A 12,491-nucleotide genomic window follows, 5' to 3' on the forward strand; every position below is an offset into this window, starting at 1 on the left:
TATCCACCTAACCCGCTCATCTTTGGACTGTGGGAGGAAACCGGAGCACCCGGAGGAAACCCACGCAGACACGGGGAGAATGTGCAAACTCCGCACAGACAGTGACCCGAGGTGGGAATTGAACCCGGGTCCCTGGCGCTGTGAGGCAGCAGTGCTGAGATAGAAACGTCTCCACTGCACCTTGGGTTGCTGAAGATCAGTTCCAAAAGGCACATTTCCTTAAATGGTTCTGTCCCAACTGAGTGATATTTAAAGTGTTTAGTAGCTGCACCAGTCCCCTATCATTCTCATAATATTTTCTGAACAGTCTCAGATCATTTCAAAATGTCTCCCAGGAGAATTGCGGGGAAGTGGAAATAAAAACAAGATTGTTGGAAGTACTCAGCAGGTCAGGCAGCATGTGTGGAGAGAAACAGAGTTAACGGCCGGAACTCTTCAGTCTCGCAGGCCCCACTCCCGCTGCCAGCGAGAAGGGGGAATTTGGCGTTCAGTCAAACCGCTGTTCACAGCTGTGGGACTAAAGAATCCCAGCGACAGGAAGGTCGGAGAATCCTGGTCCAAAGCTTCAGTTGGATTTCCAGCATTCATACTGTTTTGCTTTTGTAGGAAAATAAATATTTGCTGATGTTAATGTATTAAAAATTGCTGCCTTTACTTGGAAATCCTTTCTAGCACAGATTGATGGTGATAATTTTTATGAATTGATCCCTGATCATTTTTGTGGGGGGAGAGAGATTTCTAAAATTGATATGTCAGAGTGTTAAAGAATCCCAAACTATTCAAATGTTCTGATTTTTGAAGGGGTGGCACAGTGGTTAGTGCCGCTGCCTCACAGCGCCAGGGACCCGGGTTCGATTCCCAGCTTGGGTCACTGTCTATGCAGAGTGATGCACGATTAATTCACTCGGGAGGCTGGAGCGTACCCGGGAAATAAAGGCTTTTAATAGCAACAAGAATGGAGCATACTGCTTAACAATACAATCCCAGACTAAAGGGTCACCAGGCAGTGCAGTGACCTTTATACTCCTATAGGTAGGCAGAGCCAACCGGAGTGTACCACAGAACAATACCAACAGGTGGAACACCCCAACCCTAACCCCAACAGTAACAAGAGTAACATATGTACAAGTACCCATAGTGATAACCATCTATGGTTCAGTACCCATAGTGGTAACCATCTGTGGTTCACCACACAGAGTTTGCGCGTTCTCCCTGTGTCTGCATGGGTTTCCTCCGAGTGCTCTGGTTTCCTCCCACAGTCCAAAAGATGTGCTGGTTAGGGTGCATTGACCATGCTAAATTCTCCCTCAGTGTACCCGAACAGGCGCTGGAGTGTATCAACCAGGGGATTTTCACAATAACTTCATCGCAGTGTTAATGTAAGCCTACTTGTGACACAAATAAATAAACTTTAAACTTAAACCTGTCTGCACTTTGAGTAAATTTCAAACAAATGTAACAGCATTAGGTTAGAGGTTCCAGCATAATAGCATCTGGAGGCCATTCAACCTCTTCAGCCTGCTGTCCCACCATTCAATACGACTATGCCTGATCTGCACCTTAACTCAATTTACCAACCTTGGTTCTCGACTGCTTATTGATTTTGCCTAACAAAGAAAACCTAGCAATCTTTGTTTTGAGATTTTTTCAATCAATCTCACCCCAACCCTCAGCCCCAACAACCTTTCTGGGGAAAGAACCACAGCTTTGCACTTCCCTTTCTATGAAGACATCCTTCCTCCATTACCCCTGATTTGAAGGTAATTCCCTCTTGTTCTGGACTCCCACACCAGAAGAAATAGTTCTCTCTAACTTGAATTTGGTTTTTGGAGTAAGCAAGAAGATGGATTATGGGCTTGCCCAGTCCACTCTGCACATGGCATCACAACTTTAAGAATGGAGTCAAACATTTTTAAAAAAACTTGCGCTGGAATTCTACTGCCCCGCCCACCACAGAATCGGAGCGGGCGAGGGGTGGGCAATGGAAATGTCCGTTGACCTCTGGTGGGATTTTCCGGTCTCGGGTCGAGCGAGGCCGTTACATCCTGCCCTAAGTCTCTCTAACTGTTAAACCCAATGTTGAGTCTGAAAACCTAGAAAGTGGTGACAAGTGGTTAGCGCTGCTGCCTCACAGTGCCATGGACCCAGGTTTGATTCCCTTCTTGGGTCACTGTCTGTGTGGAGTTGCACATTCTCCCCGTGTCTGCATGGGTTTCCTCCGGGTGCTCCACTTTCCTCCCACAGTCCAAAGATGTGCAGGTTAGGTGCATTGACCCAAACAGGCGCCGGAATGTGGCGACTAGGGGAATTTCACAGGAACTTCATTGCAGTGTTAATGTAAGCCTTACTTGTGACTAATAAATAATCTAAAGATGAGGTGCTGTTCCTTGAGCTTACTTTGAGTTTCACTAGAACAGTGTAGGAAAGGGGTCAGGATCCTTTAATCATTCAGTACAGGAGGAGGCCATTTGGGCTGCTGTGTCCATGTTGGCTCTTGCAAAGGCAACTCACCTAGTCTCACCCACAAAGAGATATTTGTAATCTTTTTTCCTACTTCGAAAGTCCAGGATCCCATACACTTTGCTCTCTCTATCTGCCACCTTCAATGATTTCTGCACTTATACCCACCCCTCCCCCCAGTCTCTCTGTTCCTGTACCCCTATAGAATTGTACCCTTTACTTTACACTGCCTCACCTTGATTTCCTACCTAAAATGAATCATAAAATGTGAGTGGGGCATTGAATTTAAATGAGAAGTGACCAGGACGAGGGGGTCAGGCCTATGGATTAGATGAAACTGTTCTGCGAAGCGTTTACCCAATCTGCATTCACGGTGGCACAGTGGTTAGCACTGCTGCCTCACAGCGCCAGGGACCCGGGTTCAATTCCCAGTTTGGGTCACTGTCTGTGCGGAGTTTGCATGTCCTCCCCGTGTCTGCGTGGGTTTCCTCCGGGTGCTCCGGTTTCCTCCCACAGTCCGAAAGACGTGCTGGTTAGGTACATTGACCCAAACAGGCGCCTGAGTGTGGCGACTGGGAGATTTTCACAGTAACTTCATTGCAGTGTGTGGTGGACTTCGGTTGTGTGTGTTTGTCATGCCTGGACACATCCCCTGCTGGCCCCTCCCCTTGTCACCTAGTATAAAGGTGGCTGGTTCCTCCCCCTTGTTCAGTTCGGGTCGGTTGTCTGTTGGGATGCGTTCCTAGTTCTGTAATGAATAAAAGCCTACAGTTGTATTGGCACACAAGTAGTCTTTTGCCTAATTGATAGCGCATCACAGTGTTAATGTAAGCCTACTTATGACACTAATAAATAATCTTAAAAAATGTAGGGGAGATCATATTGAGAACAGCCAATGGAAAACTAAATAGAAAAGTAAACCAAGTAAATTGCTGTTTCACCTGGAAGGAGCGATTGGCTCTCGAGACTGTGAGAAGGGAGGAGGTGAAAAGACATTTCCTTGCACGGGAAGGTCCTGTGGGAAAGGTAGGGAATGCTCAGTAGGAATGATCTGTGGACCAGGGTGTCACGGGGATAATGGTGGCAGAGGAAGTGACAGGAATGGCAGAGGATGATCTGTTGAATGTGGAGGTTGGTGGGTTGGAAGGCGAGGACAAGGGGAACCCTATCACGGTTCTGGGAGGCAGGGGGAGGGATGCGAGCAGAGGGACAGGAAGAAGGATGGACATGATCTAGCAGAATCTTTGGTTGAGGATTACTTTGGCAACTTATTGGTAGATTTCAGGTGCTGTGGAAGTTATAGCCCATTAGTACTAAAGGGAGAAGGGGAAAATAGGCAAAACATTCAGTTGTGGTTAGATGGATGTAATTATCTATTCAAGTTGTTTCTCCAGAAACTGTTGATGGTAAAACAATCTCACATTTGAGAGATAACACTGATTGTGCTTGGATTTGATATCTTTTGGGATGGCACGGTGGCACAGTGGTTAGCACTGTTGCCTCACAGTGCCAGGGACCCGGGTTCAATTCCCGGCTTGGGTCACTGTCTGAGTGGAGTTTGCACATTCTCCCCCTGTTTGCATTTGTTTCCTCCGGGTGCTCCGGTTTCCTCCCACAGTCTGAAAGACGTGCTGGTTAGGTGCATTGGCCATGCTAAATTCTCCCTCAGTCTACCCGAACAGGCGCCAGAGTGTGGCGACTAGGGGATTTTCACAGTAACTCATTGCAGTGTTAATGTAAGCCTACTCGTGACAATAATAAATCAACTCAACTCAAATGCACAATTATCAAATGGAATTAGGGTATGTTTCCAATCTGTCCATAACTGGTATATTTGACAAAATAATCATATAATCAGAATCCCTACAGTGCAGAAGGAGGCCATTTGGCCCATTGAACCTGCCCCAACAACAATCCCACCCAGACCCTATTCCCATAACACCCCCTCCCCCTCGATTTACCCTGCTAATCCCCCTGACACTAAGGGGCAACTTGGCATGGCCATTCCACCGAACCCGCACATCTTTGGACTGTGGAAGGAAACTGGAGCATCCGGAGGAAACCCACACACTGGGAGAACGTGCAGACTCCGCACAGACAGTGACCAGAGGCAGGAATTGAACCTGGGTCCCTGGCTCTGTGAGGCAGCAGTGCTAACCACTGTGCTACCGTGCCGTCCATAATATCTTGATGGACGAGTTAAAGTGTAAATCCCATTTAAAACAATTCCAAAATTTAACCTAAATTGTTCTCAGTTCTCCATTATAACCAGTTTAGAGGTTAGCTGAGGAAACATCCTATTGAGTGCAGCTTATAGTGTTTCATATTTACACTGTGGCCGGACTGTGTGGCCTTGCCGAAGATGTGAGTGCACTCTGAGTGTAGGCACCAATGTTTTAGGACTGCCTTGAAATGGGCAGCTTTCAGTTTCCTGCCAAATGCTGACAAAGCCTCAGATTTAATGAATCATTCTGGTGTGGTCATGTGCCTCTGCTGGCTGTCTCCAGCTGCGGGAGCAGGAAGTTGAAGCTTTTAATTCGACCGATAAAATGAAACAAACCCCTTGGCTGGATGGAGAACTAAGAGCCAAGTGAAGGATATGGAGAGCAAGGAAATTCTCCTTCCGACTCTGTCCCCCGCTGTACCTGCCTTTGTGAAGCTGGGGTTGACTGTAGTTTACACCATCTTTTACTCCCTGCTTTTTGTGTTTGTATACGTCCAGCTCTGGCTTATTCTGCACTACAGACACAAGAGGTTCAGTTACCAGACGGTGTTTCTCTTCCTCTGCCTGCTCTGGGCTGCTCTGAGGACCATCCTTTTTTCCTTTTACTTCAGAGACTTTGCGCGGGCGAACTCTCTTGCCCCTTTTGCTTTCTGGTTGCTTTATTGTTTTCCAGTTTGCCTCCAGTTCTTCACTTTAAGCTTGATGAATCTTTACTTCACTCAGGTGAGTACAGATATTTCCCTGTTCTTGTCAATGAAAGGATGCCTTGTGTTGAAGTATCTTTTTTTAAGACCGTTTTCTGAAGTTAATCTGTTAAACTGGATAAAAAAATTAAAGTTGTTTTTCAATTATATTTTCTTTCCCCACACTTCCAAAATTTCCAAAGCTGTCACGTTCCTGTGAATCAGTTTGTGGGCAGATCTGTGACTGGCCAAGAGTCGATAGGTACCTGGTTTTTAAGTTTAAGTTTAGGTTTATTTGTGGGTTTCCTCCGGGTGCTCCGGTTTCCTCCCACAGTCCAACGATGTGCAGGTTAGGTGGATTGGCCATGCTAACTTCTCCCTAGTGTCGGGGGATTAGGGTAAATATGAGGGCCTGGGTGGGATTGCGTTCGGTGCAGACTCGATGGGCCAAATGACCTCCTTCTGTACTGTAGGGATTCTATGATTAGTGTCACAAGTAGGCTTCCATTAACACTGCAATGAAGTTACTGTGAAAGTCCCCTAGTCGCCACACTCCGGCGCCTGTTCGGGTACACTGAGGGAGGATTTAGCACGGCCAATGCACCTAACCAGCACGTCTTTCAGACTGTGGGAGGTAGTGAGATCGTTGCCCACATTCTCCACTCTGATTTTGTTATGGGAAAAAGGCCTGGGTGGGATTGTGGTTGGTGCAGACTCGATGGGCCGAACGGCCTCCTTCTGCACTGTAGGGATTCTATGAAACCGGAGCACCCGGAGGAAACCCACGTAGACACGGGGGGAACGTGCAGAATCCGCACAGACAGTGACACAAGCCGGGAATCGAACCTGGGTCCCTGGTGCTGTGAGACAGCAATGCTAACCACTGGGCCACCCATCCTGTTGAGTGACACTGGGAGAACCCTCCTCTTTTTCATATTGTGCCATGGGATCTTTTGCCTGGGAGGGCAGGTGAAATCTCTGTTTAACCTTTAAAGTTTCCTCGTACTGGAAATCATAGAATCATAGAAACCCTACAGTGCAGAAGGAGGCCATTCGATCCATCGAGTCTGCACCGACCACAATCCCACCCAGGCCCTACCCCCACATATTTTACCCACTAATCCCTCTAACCTACGTATCCCAGGACTCTAAGGGGCAATTTTTAACCTAGCCAATCAACCTAACCTGCACATCTTTGGACTGTGGGAGGAAACCGGAGCACCCGGAGGAAACCCACGCAGACACGAGGAGAATGTGCAAACTCCACACAGACAGTGACCCGAGCCGGGAATCGAACCCGGGACCCTGGAGCTGTGAAGCAGCAGTGCTAACCACTGTGCTACCGTGCCGCCCATACCGTGCCGTGGAGTGGAATGAGAGTCCAGACTATGCACAAAAGTCTCAGCAGTGGGGCTTGAACCACTTTCTGACTCAGAAGTCAGAATGATACCACGAGTTGCATGACCTTTCACCAGTTAATTCTTTCCAAGACATTGACTAGACTATAGGGCAGAAGGACAGAGTAATGATGTGAAAGTTTGGAAAGAAGACAAATTCAGAGAGCGATCTGACCAGATCAGTCTGAATATGAAGCAATGTTTAAATTTCATTGAAAAATACTTCCAGCACTCCACCCGTGCTTCCCTAAGACCATAAGACATTGGAGAAGAATTAGGCCACTCAGCCCATCGAGTCTGCTCCGCCATTCAATCATGGCTGATATTTTTCTCATCACCATTCTCCTGCCTTTTCCCCATAACCCCTGGTCCCCTTATTAATCTTCTTTCCAACACACGTGCCGGGCTATGTGAACATTGCACCATATTCCCTTTGAGTCTACCTTTCTCCCTGGTGTGTACAACTGGAAACTGTCCAAGTTAACAGGATAGTGACCAATGACTCAACTAGCCAAGGACCTGTATCATCCCTCCATTCTTAAAACCATTACCCTTCTAGGCATTGACTGTCCAGTTTTTTAGTTTTGTTGGCTGTGGGCTAAGTGTTGTGATGAAAAGTAGAGGGTGACCAACAAGTAATCAGACAGACTTATCTCGCTAGTTTTCAAAGGACAGAATGAGTGAACAGAAACTCTCTCATTAGGTTATAAAATTGCAGGGACTACAAGCCATTCTCCACCGATGTTGCGATGCACAGTAACAAGAAACTTTGTGATGTTTGAAAGATTGCATGTAACCAGCAGCAAGCTATTTGCTCTATTAAATAATTAAGATCAGGATGTTCTTTTAATTGGGAATTAAGAGGATAAAGACAAGCAGATGAAATGTGAAAATGATAAGAGTGAGGAAGAGGCTACAATAATAATTTGCATTTGAGCGGCATTTCTAATGAAGGAAAATATTCTGAGACATTTTCACAGGGGCAAAGTCAGACTAAAATTAACATCAAACCAAAAGAGGGGCCAATATGACAGATGACCAAACACTTGGCTAAAAAGAGGTAGATTTTAAGGTGGGTTTTAAAGGATGAAGGAGAGGTGTCGAGATTGAGGGAGCAAACTAGAGCTTTTTGTTTATTCATTTATGAGACATGGGCATCACTGGCTGGCCAGCATTTATTGCCCATCTCTAGTTGCCCTCAGAGAGCAGTTGAGAGTCAACCACTTTGCTGTGGCTCTGGAATCACATGTAGGCCAGACCGGGTAAGGATGGCAGATTTCCTTCCCTAAAGGACATTAGTGAATCAGATGAGTTTTTCCGGCAATCGACAATGGATGCAGGACTTTAGTTACAAATTACAAGAGAAACCTGAATTACTCTCATTAGAACAGAACAGGTTAAGGGAAAATTGAAGAGAGATGTTGAAAATTCTGAAAGGTTTTGAAAGGAAAAACTTGAGGAGAATTGGTGTGGGATGGGGGCGGGGAGGGTGGAGGGTATACAAGAGACTGGAGTTGAATGCAGAATTCTCCAAAGTTTGTTGGGCTGGAGGAGGTTAGATAAAGTAGACGTATTCTGCTGGAATATCACAGGGGAAGGAAAGCAGAAGTTTAAAACTAGGTCTTGGCAGTTCTCTCATTTCCGTTAATTCTGCTTCTGCTTTTTGTGTCTTCATTAATCTGAGGCGGATCTGTCTAACTGCTGCACTTTGAAAATTCCTGCAGCAGCATGGCAATTTTATTGCATGGTTAGCACTGCTGCCTCACAGCGCCAGGGACCCAGGCTCGATCCTGGCTTGGGTCACTGTCTGTGTGGAGTCTGCTTGTTCTCCCTGTGTCTGTGTGGGTTTCCTCCGGGTGCTCCGGTTTCCTCTCACAGTCTGGAAGACGTGCTGGTTAGGTGGATTGGCCATGCTAAATTCTCCCTCAGTGTACCCGAACAGGCGCCGGAGTGTGGTGACCAGGGGATTTTCACAGTAACTTCATTGCAGTGTTAATGTAAGCTAATAAATGACCGTCACCTCCTCCCCTCATGGTTGCACGTTCCAGGAATTACTCCGGTGGAGGTCCGCCATTTACAAACAAAGTGCTGCACTGTTGGAGCTGTTTTTCTGGGGATGAGATGTTGGAATTCTCTGCCTCTTTCAGTGGCTCAGGCGAATCTCAACCATTCGACGGCACCAGTTAAAGCGTGATAGAGGATTCTCCCGGTGACCTGACCAACAATACTCCTCAACCAACCCTGGGAAATACAAAGGAATCAATCATTCACCTTCTGGTTGTTTGCTGCACATTTCATACTGTCTGCACAATATCTTCCATTCCACTCAAAATACTTCCGGGATGTTTCTGAGTAAGCAAGTCAGGTTGTTTCTGGCAGAAGTTCCTGGGGAATTCCGTGTTCATTTTTTAAAAATTCATTCACAGGATGTGGGAGTTGCTGGCTAGGTCAGCATTTATTGCCCATCTCTTGATAAGATGGTAGTGAGACACCTTCTTGAACCATTGCAAATCCAAGTGGTGTGAGCACACCCACAGTGCTGTTAGGTTGGGATTTCCAGCGACAGTGAAGGAATGGTGATTTGTATATATACCACCTTATAACAGTAGTCCTCGTAATTAATGGCATTTAAAGTTTAAGTTTAAGTTTATTTATTACTGTCACAAGTAGGCTTACATTAACACTGCACTGAAGTTACTGTGAAAATCCCCTAGTCGCCACACTCCAGTGCCTGTTCGGGTACACTAGGATTAATTTAGCACGGCCAATGCACCTAACCAGCATGTCTTTTGCACTGTGGGAGGAACCGGAGCACCCGGAGGAAACCCACGCAGACACGGGGAGAACGTGCAGACTCCACACAGACAGTGACCCAAGCTGGGAATTGAACCCAAGTCCCTATAAACTAACGTTTACGGTCAGTTTTTATGTTCCCCACAAGCTTACTTTCATACTCTATTTTCCCCTTCTTAATCAATTCCTTGGTCCTCCTTTGCTGAATTTTAAACTGCTCTCAATCCTTATTGTCAATTTGTATGCTTCTTCTGTGAATCTAATACTATCTTTAATTTCCCTTGGAACCCATGGTTTGGCCACAGTTCCCTTTCCACTCTTGTGCCAAATGGAATAAACAACTTTTGGAGTTCACCTATTCATTTCTTAAATGTTTGCCATTCCCAGTCCATCGCCCTTCCTTTCAGTAATGTTTCCTAGTTCATCATAGCCAATTCATAGTTTATTTCATTGAGATTCAGGACCCTGATCTCAGGATCAACTACGTCACTATTCACCTTAATAAAGAATTCTACCATATTATGGCCACTCATCCCCAAGGGTTCTCTCTCAACTAGATTGTCAACTATTCCTTTCTCATTGCACAATACCTAATCCTGTAACCTTGTTGGCTCCTCAACATATTGGTCCAGAAAACCATCCCATATTTATGCCAGAAATTCCTCCTCTATTCTACTGTGACTAATTTGACTCTCCCAATCTGTATGCAGATTAAAGTCACCCATAATCACAGGCGTTCCTTTAACACATGCGTCTCTGATTTCCTATCTAATGCTTTTCCCAACATTACCACTACAGTTTGGTGGTCTGTACACCACCCCAGAAATGTTTTTTGACCCTTGGTGTTTCTTAACTCGACCCATACAGATTCCACATTGTCTGTGCCAATGTCTTTCCTCAGTATCGGATCGAGCCTGGAGAACTGAAGGCACAGCCATCAATGATAGAGCAATTAAAATTGGTATGTACAGGAGGGCAGAATTAAAGGCATGCAGATATCTCAAAGGGGGGGGCAGATTATATGGATAGGGAGGGGGTGAGGCCATGGAGGGATTTGAAAAAAAGGATGAGAATTTTAAAATTAAGATGTTACTTGTTTGGGAGCCAACGTGGGCCACTGAACATAGGGGTGACAGGAGAACGGGACTCTCTGTGAGTTAAGGCACAAACAGCAGAGTTTTAGCTCAATGGGTAGAATGTGGGAGACCAGCCAAGAGTGCATTGGAACAGTTGAGTCTGGGGGTGAAAAGTATCAATGAGCAGATGAGTTGAGAGAGGGGAGAAGTAAGGCAATGTCATGGAGGTGGAAATAAGTGGTCTTAGTGATGGCATGAAGAGGCGGTCGGAAGCTCACTTTGGGATCAAACATGACACCAAGGTTACAAACAGACTGGCTTCATCTCAGACTGTTGTCACTGGGGAACAGAGTCTGGAGTGGAAGCTGCAAATAACGGTCTCTGTGTGTAAGCAGTCTAAGCTGAGTTTGTGCGTGTCAGTAAGGTGGTAAACCACAGAATTATCAGTAAAGCCGTGGGACAGATATTGAAATCACACAAACTCTGATAGCGATCTAATTTATTTAGTGAATCAACTCTCAAATCTTGGTGAGGCCACACCTAAAGTATTGTGTGCAGTGTTGGTCTCCTTTTCTGAGGAAGGATGTTCTTGCTCTCGAGGGAGTGCAGCGAAGGTTTACCAGGCTGATTCCAGGGATGGCGGGACTGATGTATGAGGAGAGATTGATTGGGTTAGGATTGTTTTCACTGGAGTTCAGACGAATGACGGGGAATCTCATAGAGACTTATAAAATTCTAACAGGACTAGACAGGGTAGATGCAGGGAGGATGTTCCCGATGGTGGGGGAGTCCAGAACCAGGGGTCACAGTCTGAGGATTCAGGGTACACCATTTAGGACGGAGGTGTGGAGACATTTCTTCACCCAGAGAGTGGTGAGCCTGTGGAATTCATCACCACAGGAACTAGTTGATGCCAAAACATTGAATGTATTCAAGAGGTGGCTGGATACAGCACTTGGGGCGAATGGGATCAAAGCTTATGGGGAGCAAGCAGGATTAGGCTATTGAGTTGGATGATCGGGCATGATGGTGATGAATGGCAGAGCAGGCTCGAAGGGCTGAATGGCCTCCTCCTGCTCCGATCTTCTATGTTTCCCAAGACCTGTTAGCCATGGTTCAGGAAGCAGCACTGTGCCACCTTGTTGGAAAATTGTGGGTCCAAGGACCATTCTGAACATCATGCAAGCTGATATTCTGTAGTGGGAGAGACTAGAACTCAAGGGCACAACCTCAGAGTGAAGGGACGACCCTTTAAAACCGAGGTGAGGAGGAATTTGTTCAGCCAGAGGGTGGTGAATCTGTGGAACTCATTGCCACAGAGGGCTGTGGAGGCCGGGTCAGTGAGTGTCTTTAAGACAGAAATAAATAGGTTCTTGATCAATAAGGGGATCAAGGGTTATGGGAGAAGGCAGAAGAATGGGGATGAGAATCAGAACAGCCATGATCGAATGGTGGAGCAGACTCGATGGGCCAAATGGCCTAATTCTGCTCCTATATCTTGTGGTCTTATGGTCTAATACTGCACTGTTGGAATGGAATAAAATATAAAGGAATAGGTAAGGAAGTATTGTTGCAACAATACAAGGCATTAGTGAGGCCGCACCTGGAGTATTGTGCACAGTTTTGTTCCCTGTATTTGAGGAAAGATGCAGTGGCATTGGAGGCAGTTCAGAGGAGGTTCACTAGATTGATTCCAGAGATGAGGAGTTTGACGTGTGAAGAGAGATTGAACCGTTTAGGCCCATACTCTCTGGAATTTAGAAAAATGAGGGGAGATCAAATTGAGGTACACTAGATGATAAAAGATATGGATAAAATAGACATGGAGCGGATACTTCCTCTTGTGGGGCATTCTAGG

At 46.1% G+C, this 12,491-nt stretch overlaps 1 protein-coding gene across 1 annotated transcript in view; it reads left to right on the plus strand.

Annotated features, from left to right (window-relative positions):
* Window positions 1–4,969: 4,969 nt before the first annotated feature.
* Window positions 4,970–12,491, plus strand: part of gpr137ba (G protein-coupled receptor 137Ba) — a 34,453-nt gene continuing 26,931 nt past the window's right edge. Inside the window, exon 1 of the mRNA XM_078213775.1 lies at window positions 4,970–5,407. Coding sequence (XP_078069901.1) covers window positions 5,060–5,407 — 348 coding nt within the window. The 5' untranslated portion in view covers window positions 4,970–5,059. The remainder of the gene's footprint in view (window positions 5,408–12,491) is intronic.

The sequence above is a fragment of the Mustelus asterias genome, chromosome 5 (assembly GCF_964213995.1).
Source record: "Mustelus asterias chromosome 5, sMusAst1.hap1.1, whole genome shotgun sequence".
Lineage (NCBI taxonomy): Eukaryota > Metazoa > Chordata > Chondrichthyes > Carcharhiniformes > Triakidae > Mustelus > Mustelus asterias.